The 14362-nt window shown below is 44.4% G+C and overlaps 1 protein-coding gene across 2 annotated transcripts; it reads left to right on the top strand.

Moving 5' to 3' along the window:
* Nucleotides 1–352: 352 nt before the first annotated feature.
* il17rc (interleukin 17 receptor C) lies at nucleotides 353–14112 on the top strand. Of its 2 annotated transcripts, XR_009796908.1 has the most exons (16): nucleotides 353–490; nucleotides 702–968; nucleotides 1158–1383; nucleotides 2069–2169; nucleotides 2444–2558; nucleotides 2653–2694; nucleotides 2758–2864; nucleotides 3920–3976; nucleotides 4057–4111; nucleotides 4255–4478; nucleotides 5222–5275; nucleotides 5377–5428; nucleotides 5522–5617; nucleotides 6255–6293; nucleotides 6383–7046; nucleotides 12424–14112. XR_009796908.1 is itself a non-coding variant. In XM_061833268.1 (15 exons), the coding sequence occupies exons 2-15, from the start codon at nucleotides 867–869 to the stop codon at nucleotides 6994–6996; spliced, it is 1884 nt and encodes a 627-aa protein (XP_061689252.1). In that variant the 5' UTR covers nucleotides 353–490; nucleotides 702–866; the 3' UTR covers nucleotides 6997–7225. The 2 variants fall into 2 exon arrangements, 1 of the variants encoding a protein (XP_061689252.1); XM_061833268.1 differs by lacking the exon at nucleotides 12424–14112 and having other exon boundaries at nucleotides 6383–7225.
* Nucleotides 14113–14362: the final 250 nt, after the last annotated feature.

Genomic DNA, 14362 nt, shown 5'->3' with positions numbered 1-14362 from the left:
TTCCTGAAAATGAGTTATCTCAAGGTCTTTTTTTTAAACATGAAACTTTATCTACTTACTGCTTTTTTTCTGGTATGATTTAAATGTTTTCATGTTCTTTTTTTTTTTTTTTTTTTTAAATCGCTGTTTCTCTCTGCGATAGGATTCCAAAGTCGAGGCGCACCCAGATAAGATATTCTGCCCTCTGTAAATTTTCAATCGCGATGTGGGCCGACCGGTCCGGTGTCATATTTCCTCAGGGTTTGTCTCTTGAGCCCTGGGTAAAGGGTGGAGTCCTGCTATGATTCAGAAATATGGATTTGGAACTGCCTCGTGCCAACAGTGTCGCGGAGAGAGAGAGAGAGAGAAGAGAGAGAGAGAGAGAGAGAGAGAGCGATAGAGAGAGGTAGGGTGTGATCACTTGTGTTATTTTCCCACGACTAATTTATGTCAAACATGAGTTGCTTAATCCACCGCTCAGATTGGATTATTTGATATGGATTGCAAAAGAGTAAGTCACCCATTCCCAATTTCCTTTCTCTGTGTTTTTAAAGTGTTTAAATTGTACTGTATACACAGATTGTTTACACAATCAGCGCTGTGCTCATCTGAAATGATGATTTAAGACTTGTGTCAATGCTTTTTATCGGTTGAACTCAATCCCGCAAAAGACACCAAACTCCTTACCTGTCTTTTTATTTTTTCCTATTCCCCCCCCGCAGATTGAAGTGAAACCAAGCAAGTTTTTAACTCCGCGCCATCTTGCTGTTAATTTCTAACCTCGAGGAAAACAATGCGGGCCGCTTTCAGCGACGTGACACTCCCAACACAAGCGCTTGCGGAGGAAAAAACCTAGGACGCCACTTCATGTTTACTCTTGGAGCAAAATGTTTCTTTTCCGTTGGACCTTTTGTTGTTTTCTACTGGCGTTTCCTAAACCGGCCTGCGGTCGTCCTGGATACGGCATGGCAGAAGTCACATGTTCACAGGTAAGGAACCTTTAAACCGGGCAGCATTTTCATCTACCGTCACCCATCTCTGTATTTGAGTTTCTTGCCTTATGCTTTTTTTTTTTTTTTTTAATTTGTTAAGATATCAACAATATCCTTGATTCCTGAATCCAAAACTAGTTCGCAACAGAAAAATGAGTTTGACCGCCTCCCACCCACCTGTTTTAGGGCCTACGTGAGTGCACCGTGGCGGATGAGATCCCTCTCGGCATCTGGGAGAGCGACGCTGCTGATGTGCGGGCGCTGGGGGCGAAGGTGGAGGTTTGCTGCCACGGCAACGCGCCTTGCACGTTGTGTCTGCTGCTCGACGCTCAGCTCGCCGTCCGCGCGGACCAAAGCGGCCGATCGGGGCGCCGCGCCGAGGGGGACGGAAGGGAGGCCGCCAATTTGACAGGTGAAATTCAACATATTCTCCTGCACAGATAGAGGAGTTCCTTCATATGGACGGGGGCCATCGAGGCACTACTCCAAAATAAATAAAGCCATCCGCTTATCCTCACGAGGGTTGCAGGGAGTGCTGGAGACTCTCCCAGCCGTCAACAGGCAGGAGGCGAGGGACACCCTGAACTGGTCGCCAGCCAATTGCAGGGCACATCGAGACAAACACCCGCACTCACAATCACACCTAGGGTCATTTTAGAGTGTCCAATTAATGTTGCATGTTTTTGTGATGTGGGAGGAAATCAAACTGCCCGAACAAAACCCACGCAGGCATGGGGAGAACATGCAAACTCCACACAGGCGGGGCCGGGATCGGACCCGGGTCTTCAGAACTGTGAGGCCAATGCTTTACCAGCTGAGCCACTCTGCCGCCAAAAGAATTATTATTATTGTTTAATTTGTTTTTTGCGTGTAAAAGAGTTTTCTATTCTAAAACACAAAATGCCTTTTTTTATTAATAGTGTGGATTGCTTGTTGTTTTACTCCAAGGCTGTTTTGTACATTAAATATGTTATTATTACTTGGTTTAATGCAATTGTTTTGTTTCCATAAATGTAACTTCTGTTTTTTTTCTGTGAACATTTTTTGTTGTTGTCATTCTACGTTTCGCGCTAACTGTTGTGTTCACTGTGCTGCAGCGTCCGTGACGTTATGTTACAAAACGCCGCCGACTTTCCCAGCATGCAAGAGGGTGGACTTCAAAATCTGTTCTACAGAACTCGAGCAGAACGTGGCAAAGGTAAAATATGGCTCCTCGACTTTTTTTTTAAGGGATTATGGTCATTGCGTCAGAAGAATTTAAGGTGGAAGTGGGACTGCATCAGGGATCCGTGCTGAGCCCCCTCCTGATTGTGGTACTAATAGATAGAGAGGAAGACCAAAGAGAAGGTTGCACGAGATAGGCTTAGATGGAAAAAGATGACACGCTGTGGCGACCCCTAACGGCACAAGCCGAAAGGAAAAGAAGAAGACGGTCATCTCATTTGTTTTATGTATTATTTATGATTGTGCAGGTATCGCTGGCGATTACGAATCCAGCTGGGGTTTCCTTCGGCAGTATCGTGTACGTTTATCCTTTGAAAGCGCTGCAGCGGACCAAAGAAGTCGTGGCTCCATCTCTAAATGAAGGTATCGCTTTGAAACGCATGTTGGACTTTTATGAATGGCCGCTGCAGGTTTACGACAAAAAAAAAAACCCAAAACTGTTCTTGTCTGTCGGCAGTGTGCTCCCAAAACCCGCAGAAACCCATCAAAGAGTGTCACGGTGAGTGGAAATTGTTTGACGTTGTTTGCATTGAAAGGGAATTAAGCGGTGAACTCCTTCCAGTGCCCACAGTCAACAGTGTCATTAACCGTGAAATGAATCACGTGGAGCTGAAATTTGCTCCGAGGAACAAAGTCTGCATCCAGTACGAGGCCGACGGAAGATGCCAGGTTTGTGTGTGTGTTGGGCATATTGCCGTAATTGATCCCTCCATCCATTTTCCACACAACTTAGTCGATAGCAAGGTGCATATAGACAAAACCGCTCACTGGGATTCAAACCTATGGGCAATTTAAAGTGACAAGGGAACCTAACGTGCAGCCTTTTGACGCGAGGGTGAGGATGTGCCAAACCCACACGGGAAATCGGGCGCTGGGAGTCGAACCCAGAACCTTCCGAGAAGTGAGGCCCACGCGCTAACCGATATTCCATCGTGTGTTGTGAAGTTAAAAAAAAGAAAATACAGTGGTACCTTGAGTTACAAAGAAACATAAACGTTTATTCAAACAACTAGGAGGATAAGCGGCTTTGGAATTGGATGAATGGATTTAGGTTATAGTCCGTAATGGGAAATGCCATGGATGGGCTAACGGATAAAATCTCTGTGGTGGCATTACATCGTGGTTCAAGGCAAGGCTATTGGAACACAAATAGGTTGTCGACAAACAATTAACAATACTCACACAATGTAATTCCCGGCCTACAGAGCGCACCTGGTTACAAGCCTCGTTCAGTACATTTGTTAAGGAAATACCATTTGGTACATACATACAGTACGCTGCAGCTGTGTAAAAGCCACAAGTGCCCAGATTGAAACACCAGATTTTTACAAAGAAAGACTGTACGCAGAAAGAGTTTGACGCTAGCGCCATGCTAACGCTAATGCTAGTGCCGCGCTACACTTGCGCTATTTCTAACAGGGCAGGTTAAAATAAAACTTCCGTTAAATATCACTGAGACACGCCAGTAACACAGCAGCAACACGCTGGCGCAGTGCTAACAGGGCCGGTAAAAGTCACTTCCCTGGCACATATATTCCACCGGTCTCATTCTTACCTTTTCCGCTTGAGTGCCCCCTTCTGGCCGTTAGAAAAAAATGCACAAATTAGCCACATCACCACATAAACCGCGGCTTGTAGGACGGAAATTATGGTATATTCTTTATCCTCTGCAAAAACCAACAACTAACAACAAAACCTGTTGATTTCTCATGTGTTTCCCGTAGAGTTGGGAGAGAAAGACCATCCCGCTGCACTCCGTGACGCCCTGCTTGTGCCTCCAGGTACTTTGAATTCAAACGTGCCCACGAAACACACGCATGGCGGTGTATTCTGTACCAAACGGCAGTTAACGTCTTGGCAGGTTTGGGACGATGACAAGCCGAGACGCTCTCGGAGCTGCCCCTTCACAAACACGGGTATGTCAGAATCCTCGACGTGTAACCTCACCCCCATGCAGTCCATTTCTGTGTAGACATTGTTGTGGTTTTATGGGGTACCGTGGAAACGTGTGACCACTTTCGTCTCTTTGCTGATGCTGCCGACGGCGTATCGCCATCAGGTTCCCTTCAGAAGAACGTATGGCAGAACCTGACCGTCTCTGTGGGCCACGGTCGGATGAACGACAAGGGCCAAATGCTGCTGTGGAACTTGTCCGCCCCGTGCAGGCTGGAGGGGGAGGTGTGGCCCTGTCGGCGGGCTTCGGGTCACCCATGCGCTGAAATTGAGGGCTTCCGGCAGCGGCTGGAGAATACCACATGGGAGCAAAACAGTAACGTGCGATGGGTAAGAAAACAACACACAAAAGCAATATTACATTATCACTGTGTACTCCTATGTTTTTATGTTGTGTGCATTTCAGTGTGAATCATATATACAGTTGCTTTTCCACTTTCTGTAATTAGTCAAAAAACAAATTGTACAAAAACTGAAGCAGCGTTTCCCATAGGGAATAATGTACATTCATTTAATCGGTTCCATAACCCGGGGAACATAAACAAAAACTGCATTTATAGACAATATGAACCATTTGATGAACAGAAAACAATGTCAAATTAATATAAATGAACAATAAAAATCTTTTACTTCAGAGGGAAGGGGTGAGGGCACGTAGTTTGGAGATAATATATGATAATAAAGGTGCAAAAAAAACAGACAAAAACATACTGTAATTTTATGACAACTGGGTTGGCTCCGGATTTCCGTTCCTACAACCGTGTCACATCCAGAATTTGTACATACGTGTGAATGCAAACCCATGCTAATGCAGTGGTCAAGCCCTGATTGCAGTAAAATTTAGTATAAAAACCACTTTCATGCCTTTCAATTAAAAACAAAGAAGAAAGATAACATTAATTAGGGTGGAAGTGAGCCTGGCTTCTTGACAACGTATAATTACCCAGCTGTCCAAACTGGTCCAATTGTGCGTCATTTGTCGGATTCATATGGTAGAGCAAATATTTGAACGGCAAATACCGAGGTAATTATGCCGCATTTAACTACACTAACATTTAATTGTTCCTTTCCAGGTCAGAAAGGGTGTTTTTGAAGATATTAATCTGCAGCTGTCACCGTGTGTGATGGTAAAGAACATTCTCGAGCATTTATTTTTAAGCCCATCATAAAGCATTTTTGTATGTTTTTTTTTTTTTTTTTTAAATCACTGCTGTGTGTTTGTGCGTAGGTGAATTTAACGGATGGGGGCCTCCTACTCGGACCTTTCTGCTCTCATCAATGTAAGCTTTCAGGATTCGTGTCAGGAATGTGGGAAAAAAAAAATATAAATACCGGTTTACGCGTTTTCTCATTTTTGGTTGTCGTCATTGCAGCCCCAAGATGGCGCTGGACTCTGCTTGCCGTGGCTGTTTTGCTCGTGGTCGCCTTGGCAGCACTGATGTCGCGTCTTCGTCATGACTTTGTCAAGCGTAGGTTCAAGCTGTACAAAAGCTACTTTTTAAAAATGAATATATATGAAGGGGTGAGCAGAGTTAGCTAGCGGTTAGCCTCCCTGCTTCGCAGTTCTGAGGTTTTGGGTCCAATCTTGGCTCCGACCTTCCTGTGTGGAATTTGCATGTTGTCGCAGTTTCCCAAAATATGCACGTTAGGTTTGTTGGAGACTCAAAATTGTCCATAGGTGCGAACAGTTCTTCGTGTAGTTTGTAATTGTATTAATGAATATAGTTTGATTATTTAATTCCAAATAAATAGTTACTACATAATAATTTGTTAATTAGTTCTTTAGATTAGTTTAGTTCATTTGTTAATCAATAAAAGTAACAATTAGTTATTTAAAAAAGTAGCGCATTTTAATCATTTTGTGTTATATGCGGAACCTTTGTCAACGCACGATTTCAAGGTACACCGATTACAGTGGCGCACACAACAGCGTTCAAATCATAGCCCCACCTGTACATATAATCCAATATCATGAGAAAATCACACGATCTTCCTTCCCCCTTTTATGACCTTTCAGACAGTAGTTATTGGCAACATTGACATGACTTCATATTACTACTTAGCTTGCAACTATGCCTAATTATTATTCATTTTCCGATTTCATAGAATGGGCGAGCCACTCTTTCCGTGAAGGATGTGCCGAGAGTAAGCGTTTGTACTTTTAAATTTCCAAAAAGGGGAAATCCACGCAATAATATTTTCTCTCTCTCTTTTTTTTTTTTTTTTTTTTTAAGATGGCCGGAAAGGTCACGTGGTCCTGGTGAGCCCCCCGGATATCCACGACGGCGTTTCCGAGGTCTGCGACCTGGGATCCCTGCTTCAGAACCACGGCTTCAGCGTGTCGGTGGACCAGTGGAGCAGGACGGAGCAGTGCGACCTGGGCCCCCTCCCGTGGCTTCACTCCCAGCTGCTGCGCGTGAAGAACCTGGGCGGCCGCGCCGTCATCATCCTGACCCGCAAAGCCTTGGGGCTGGCGCACGAGTGGAGCCGCCAGCGACTGGAGTCTCTCCGGGAGGGGGGAGGAGACGGCGACGCGCCTCAGTCGCCGTACTCGGACGTGTTCGTGGCCTCGCTGTGCCTCATCCTGGGGGACAGACGGCAAGGGAGGACCGGAGAACGTTTCGTCCTGGTCACGTTCGACCGGGACGTGGCGCGGCCTCCTGGGATCTTACCCGAACCCTTCCAAGGCCTTCATTTGTTCCAGCTCCCCTCCCAGATGAAAACTCTGCTGCGTGAGCTCGGCGGGGGAGCCAAAGCGAAGGGAGACGGCGGGAGGTCGAAGGCCGGCTCCGGGTGGGCAACCTCGGATGGATGGAAATTAAAGACTGACGATACCGGCGCAGTGTAAATATTCTGGAATTCGCAGATCATGCTGAACATTTGTTGCTCTTTGGAAGGGTAAGAAATTATTATTACAATATGACTGAAATGTTATTTTTATTTCAACAATATGACTGGTCTGGTTAGGATCTGGTAGGATTGACAAAAAAACAGCAGTTACCGTTACTTCACAGCAACGGAGGGTCGTACGTTTTGTAAAGTTATTAAGGTTTTTTTCTTCAAATTGCTGTCATGATTATTAAATTATGATCGCTTATAATAATGGCTCTCTTTCTCAGTCGTCCACAAAGGCTCTTCTACTTCATCTTATGTTTTGTGGTTTTCCGTAATGATTTAAATATGACTTTGGCAACGGTACTCTAAGAGCCGATCTAGCAGCAAAGTCATTCCCTTACGTGTCTGACTTTGCTCGGAGCATTTTGTTCTTGGTAAGTATTTGATACCTTTTAAAATTTCACACCTACTTAGCGATAACTAAGTTCTGTGAAAGAGAAGTATTCTTTAGGGCCAAGGGCCTACATAATACTCGTGTGTGAATGCAATGCAAGTCTCCAAAATCTGTGTTTTCCGTTTTATTATAATAAGGCATATGCGTTGATATTTTCTATCAAAGCGCACTTCCTGTCGTAACGGTTTCTTGAAACAACATCTAATGAACCCCGATAGTCCAATAGTAGTCCGATAGTCCGATCCAAAGTCTTGTTAGGCATCACGCGTCACTTTTAACAGTCGTACGAACATTTGTGTAACTGCGGTATGTATGCAAAAGCGATGCAGCGAACGGCGCGTCAGTAGGGTGAACCCATCCAACATGGCCGTGCGCCCCGGATGTAGTCATGTGGTCGAAAACAGTCTATAGAGCTCGTCCACCTACGTCATAAAATCACGTGACTTTGGTTTCCCTCGCCATATTGCCGGTCAAGCTAAGCATTGCTCAATGCTAAGTCGGTTGGAGACGACACAGAAATATGTCTTGTAGCACGACGCCCACAGTGTTGTCCGATACCGTCAGACATTTAGAAGGTGAAAATAAACGACGGTACGTGGAAAAATGAGAGACATTTGGCATAGAGGACCCATATTTAATGCCGAAATCGATGTTTTTGTTGTTAAGAAAATTGAACTGTTAATTCGCTTCCGCCTGTCTTGGACAACCGGATCTACACGTGGACCTGGTGAGGAAGTCGTCGAGATTTACACGGAAAGGTTTGAAAGCGTATAAAAGTCTGGACGAATACAAATACTTTGATGCTGGATCTGTTCTCATCAGGAATAAATCCCACATTGTGACGGCTCGTGAACGCGGAAGCGTGTTCGGCGACACATTAAACTTTGTTGGAATCCATCGATCTCTTCCGCCAGTATTCAATACAATAGATTTAAATAAATGACCCCTGGTTTTACACAAACTCGCATTCATTAACTGTGACTGAAAAAAAAAAAAAGAGGACGGAGTCGTCTCCATGGAATGTACACGGAAGCGATAGCGGTCACACTTAACCTCCGTAAACCTCTGCGACAGTTTTTTTTTAATTTTTAACGCTTTGTTCTCAAATGAGCCAACTTGGCATTATGAATACTTCTTGGGAATTTGAGATTGAGAAGAATAATTCCGACCTGCAACGAAGCGATTGCTACACAGGCGTGTGGGTATTTTGGCCGTACACCGTCCATCATGTTTAATTGCCGAAATCCATTACTATTTTCTGGTCTTTTCATCTGGTGTTCCACAGAATGATCTCTTTGAATATCTGTCTCATCTGTTGTAACAACTAACAGCACAACAGGTCTCGGGCAATTTGAAAAACCTGCTCTGGTTCTACGGCTCCCGCAGTGCAGAGCAGCCCGGTTTGACCTGCAATATGGCGCCGTGCAAACGGTGACGTCACGTGCGCGAGCTCTATTGAATGCCAGCTGGACGGTTCCCTGAGGACAATTTGAAATCTGATTGATTACAGGAACACGCCCGCTTCTAATACATTTTTTGTGACATCGGCCAGCACTAATGATTCTAAAGAACGGAATGTATGAATGAATGATAATAAATTGCGTGACCGGTTAGGCAGAAAAATAGCGATTCATAACGCTGAGTCATGTTTGCGGACGGAATGAGGATAACGGCGGGCGTTGACAGAAAGAAAGTCACTTTTATTTGATGGATATAAACAAGCTGGCCAACACGCAATAGTAATATTCGCTTACAGCACGCACAATAGCAAAGTGGGGCACAGAGGGACAGCCTCCTAGCTTGAAAAACAGGAAACATCAAAGAGGAGCCATGCTTCTGGCGACACCCCCCCCGCCCCCGCCCCCCGTCCCCACTCCCCACAGTTTTTCTTTTATAGTTTGATCCTTTAATAGATTGTTCCACATCATTTTTCCTCTTGTATTTTAACACCCACGCACACTCACACGCTCATTGCCATAAAATAATAAATGCTCACACACACACATACGCGCGCACGCTGTTTTTTTTTTAAAATAACATTTACACCAGCGGCCCAAAAAAACATGCTGCACTCTCACAAAACTGACAGGCTGTTTACTAAAGGGCATGTGGGGTGGGGGTGTGTGTGTGTGGGGGTGTGGGGTGGGGGGCACAGTAAGTGAGACGCACGTCACTCTCAAACACCGACGTCACACCGGCACGATGCAAGGGGTGAGGGATGATGCTCCACGTCCACACAAGTATTCATTCGGCATGCTGGACACGCACATTGAACTCGCTCCTACGGGTCAGTACTGTACAGCTCAGAACAATTTTACAGATCGGGCGGTCAGTCCCCGACTGGCGCTTGCAACAAGCGGAAACAACTGAAAAAACAACAACAGTAAAGCTAACTTAATACCAAAAAAATGAATAGAAAAGCAAACAATGTTTCTGGCATTAGTCACAGTGATTTCTTCAATATGTTTTTTTTTTCGTAGAATAAAAAAAAACCCAACATGAACACGTTTTTAGGCTCTGTATAGTCCTCCCGAAGTCATGGAACTACACACACAGCATTAGTCAATGTTTGACCCCGCTGTGGAGCCATCTGGCTGCGTAGAGAACAGCGCAACAACCTCCCTTCCATAAACCACTTCCAATTGGCACATATTGCAAAAAAATAAAAAATAAAAAATACAATAAAATAATAATATTAAATCAGCACAGATGGGCAGCACGCCTGAAATGCAAAATGATATAAAGTGAAGAAAATAAGTATTTGAACACCCTGCTATATTGCATGTTCTCCCACTTAGAAATCTTGGAGTGGTCTGAAATTTTCATCGTAGGTGCAAGTCCACTGTGACAGAGAGATCATCTAAAAAGACAAATCCAGAAATCACAATGTATGATTTTTTTTTAACGATTTGTTTGATACAGCTGCAAATAAGTATTTGAACACCTATCAGCGAGAATTCTGACCCTCAAAGACCTGTTAGTCCGGTTTTAAAAGTCCACCTCCACTCCATGTACTATGCTAAATCAGATGCACCTGTGTGAGGTTGCTAGCTGCATAAAGACACCTGTCCACACCCATACAATCAGCTCCACTCAAACTTGTTCCAAAATGGAACTTTTTGGTCATAGATCCACAAACCGAGTTTGGAAGGAAGACGAATGATGAGTTTCATCCCAAGAACACCATCCCTACTGTGAAGCACGGAGTGGTAGCATCATGCTTTGGGGGTGTTTTTCTGAACATGGGACAGGACGACTGCACTGTAATAAGGTGAGGATGACCGCAGCCATGTATTGTGAGATTTTGGGGAACAACCTCTGTGTTCAGTGCCCAGTCAGAGCACTGAAGACAGGTCGTGGCTGAGTCTTTCAACATGACAATGACCCGAAGCACAGAGGCAGGAAAACCAAGGAGGGGCTCCATAAGAAGCATATCAAGGTTCTGGTGTGGCCTAGCCAGTCTCCAGACCCAAACCCAATAGAAAATCTTTGGAGGGAGCTGAAACTCTGATCTAGAGAAGATCTGTGTGGAGGACTGGCCCAATATCTGGTGAACAACTACAGGAAAGGTTTGACCTCTGTAATTGCAAACAAAGGCTACCGTACCAAATATTAACATTGGTTTTCTCAGGTGTTCAAATACTTCTTTGCAGCTGCATCACACAAATAAATCGTTAAACAAAAATCATACATTGTGATTTCTGGATTTTCCTTTTTTGATAATCGCTCTCACAGTGGGCATGCACCTACGATAAAAACTTCATGATTTCCAAGCGGGAGAACTTGCAAGATAGCAGGGTGTTCAAATACTTGTTTCCTTCACTGTATTTCACGGTAGGAGAAGCACCTACTTCAAGTATTCAGTGGATAAGGACCTGAAAAGGGAAGCTTTCATACTCAGCCCTCCTGATGGTAAAGTAAGAGGATTTCATTTATTGATGGATTTCTCTTTCATATTTATTGACTTGATTTTACCTTTTGGCCCCTCCGTCTTACCCGAAAAGACAAAACCGAAAAGACGATCACACGGCTGGTAACTGTAAACACAAAACAATCTGGAGATTCTCGAGGCTTCATGTAGGAAGCAGACGACGCCTTAATTGTGGAAGGTTGGAAAAACACATGTATATTCATATATATTTACGTATACATACACCAACCAACCAATACAGAGGAGACAGTCTGTTTAAGTTTCCACAAAAGTGCGACAACCCGCGTCGCACGTCGACGCTTGCGCGTACGGGACGACGGCACAAGAAAAGTCACCAGGAAGAAAATCAACATCCCGACACTTCGTCACTCCGCACGCGTTCACCGTCACAAGTTCGACATGGGCAGCGTAGAACCATCGCTTGCGAAATGGTTTACAATTTTTTTTTTTTTTTTTTTTTTTTTGGTCATCACGGTCCATTTAAGTACGAACACGAAGTCCGAGACAGCTACTGCGAATCCCGTGAAATATTCTACATCGTACGTTGAAACCCTGCTAAACAATTTCTATAGAAATTCTATAGAATTTGTACATATGTTACACATGTTCTATAAAATTTCTATAGGACTTGGGTCCCAAAATTCTATAGAAATGTTCTATTTTTTAGCAGGGAAACCTCTGGACTAAGCTGGAGGACGGAGTGTAAAATATGAATAAGGAATGTTAATTTTATTTCTACAAAGATTTTGATGAGTTTTTATTTTTCTTTCACTTTTTTTTTTTTGCTCTGTATGTCTGTATTTTCAGACAGGGAATGTTAGTCTCTAAATGTTTTTTTTTTTTTTTAAATCTCCACACGTACAAACACACTTAACATACTTCACACCCCCCTCATTCATTTGTAAAAAAAATATTAACCATAAAGGAACAGCATTTCTTTTTTTTTTAAATCTCATCAGTTTTTGACCATATATAGACACTCTATAGATTTCTCTCTATGTATAATATATGCATATCATATATGTGTACATTTTTTTTCATTTTTTTTTTTTTAGAAGGAGTCCACCTTGATAAGAGGGACTGCAACCTGTCACTACATGTAGGGATGTGCTGCAAACTATTTGTGGAAGCGATTCAGAAGGTTTAGGAAGATTGGTGGACATCTCTTCCTAATTATTGGATCGAAAGTATTCTCGAGACTCTTTTGGGTGGGGGGGTTCTTCAATGGATCACAAAGTGCCCCGTGTGACTTAAAGTATGTACAAAATGATCTACTGCGAATGTTTAGTGAGCCTGCTCAGCTGGAGAAGAAGCTGCAGACTCCCTTGACCCGCTGACACCGTTGAGAATCGCCTGCAGCGGGAGCACCATGAGTTCAAAAAATAAAAAAATAACAAAATAAAACATCCTGCAACAAGATGTGTGTGGATGCATAGTCTTTTTTTTTTCTTCGTAATCTGTCCGATTCTTGTATTCTTACATCCTTTTTTTTTTTGGCGACTCCGACTGGGTGTGTACCGTAATTTCCGGCCTACGAGCCGCGACTTTTTTTCCACACGGTTTATGCGGTGATGCGGCTAATTTGTGCGTTGCCCGCGAGGGGGCACTCGGGCGGAAAAGGTAAAAGTGAGACCGGTGGAATATATGTGCAGAGGACTTTTACCGGCCCTGTTAGCGCCGCGCTGGTGTTAGCGCTGTGTCAGGGTGTTGCTGCTGTGTTACTGCCGTGTCTCAGTGAGATTTACCGGTAAGCTTTATTTTAACCGACCCTGTTAGCGTTAGTGCTAGCGTAGCACGGCGCTAGCATTAGCATTGGCGCTGCGCTAGAGTTAAACTCTTTCTGTGTACCGTCTTTCTTTGTAAATATCTCATGTTTGAATGTGGGTTTCAGTGTGGGGACTTGCGGCTTTTACACAGCTGCGGCGTACGTATGTCATGTCATGATCCATGCTGCTTATCCTCACAAGGGTTGCGGGACAGCTGGAGCCTATCCCAGCTAGCTTCGGGCGAAAGGCAGACTACACCCTGAAGTGGTCGCCAGTCAGTCGCAGGGCAGCTATCTACACCATCACTGAGCGGGAATCGATCCCACGCTGCCCGCCCCCAAGGCAGACGTAGGCGTACGTATGTACCAAATGGTATTTCCTTTCCAAATGTACTCGGTGAGGATTGTAACTAGGTGCGCTCTGTAGGCCGGGAATTACGCTAATTACACTTTGAACAGAGTGAGTTGAATTCCTTCATGCAACACTGACGTCTGCATAGATTGATTTTTTTTTTCTCTCTCTCACTATGTTGGATTGAAATGAGGTAATATGAAGATGACGGCAAACTCAAGCAAAAAAAAAAAAAAAAAAAAGAAGATGGAGGGCCCTCATGTTCATTTCAAGGCACCTCTTCGAAATGGCCACAGGACAACAAAAACGGGTTGGCATGCTTCCTCTATGCTCACATTTGGGAAAGCACACGGTGGACACGAGCTCCTCTGAGGAGCCGACATAAGTAAAAAGGTACAAAAAAGAGGTCCTTTCGGGTGCGTTAGTTCGGATTTTTAGGACTCACAGTCGCATAATGGCCTGAATGTGAAGGTGCGGGTGGTGGTGGTGGGGGGGGGGGGGTGAAGATGAAGACATGGCGGAGGCAGCCAGATCCAAATGAGTCCGTCAAGCTTTGGGGGTCACGACCTTGAAGCAATCCCGACGAGGGAGCCAGGAAGGAAGAACACGCAGCTTTGACCAGGCGGAGAGCAGTCATGTGATCTTCGGAGGAGGACGAGGAGTGTTCAGCAGCTGGCGAGTGGAGTGGAGGAAATGTGTGAGGAAGAGTAGGCAGGATGCGTTAAGCTCTTTCTTTCTTTCTTTCTTTCTTTCTTTTTTTTTCTTCATTGTTGTCCACTCCATGCCTATACTGTACAGTATTTCTGTTCTTGTCCACGGGAAGCTGAGAAGGTCTGCTCCAAGGTCACCTTCACAAAGGTAGAAAAGTCACACGACG

This window comes from Syngnathoides biaculeatus, chromosome 10 (genome assembly GCF_019802595.1).
Source record: "Syngnathoides biaculeatus isolate LvHL_M chromosome 10, ASM1980259v1, whole genome shotgun sequence".
NCBI classification, from domain to species: domain Eukaryota; kingdom Metazoa; phylum Chordata; class Actinopteri; order Syngnathiformes; family Syngnathidae; genus Syngnathoides; species Syngnathoides biaculeatus.
The sequence above is the reverse complement of the archived record's forward strand: the minus strand, read 5'-3'. Positions and strand labels throughout refer to the sequence as shown.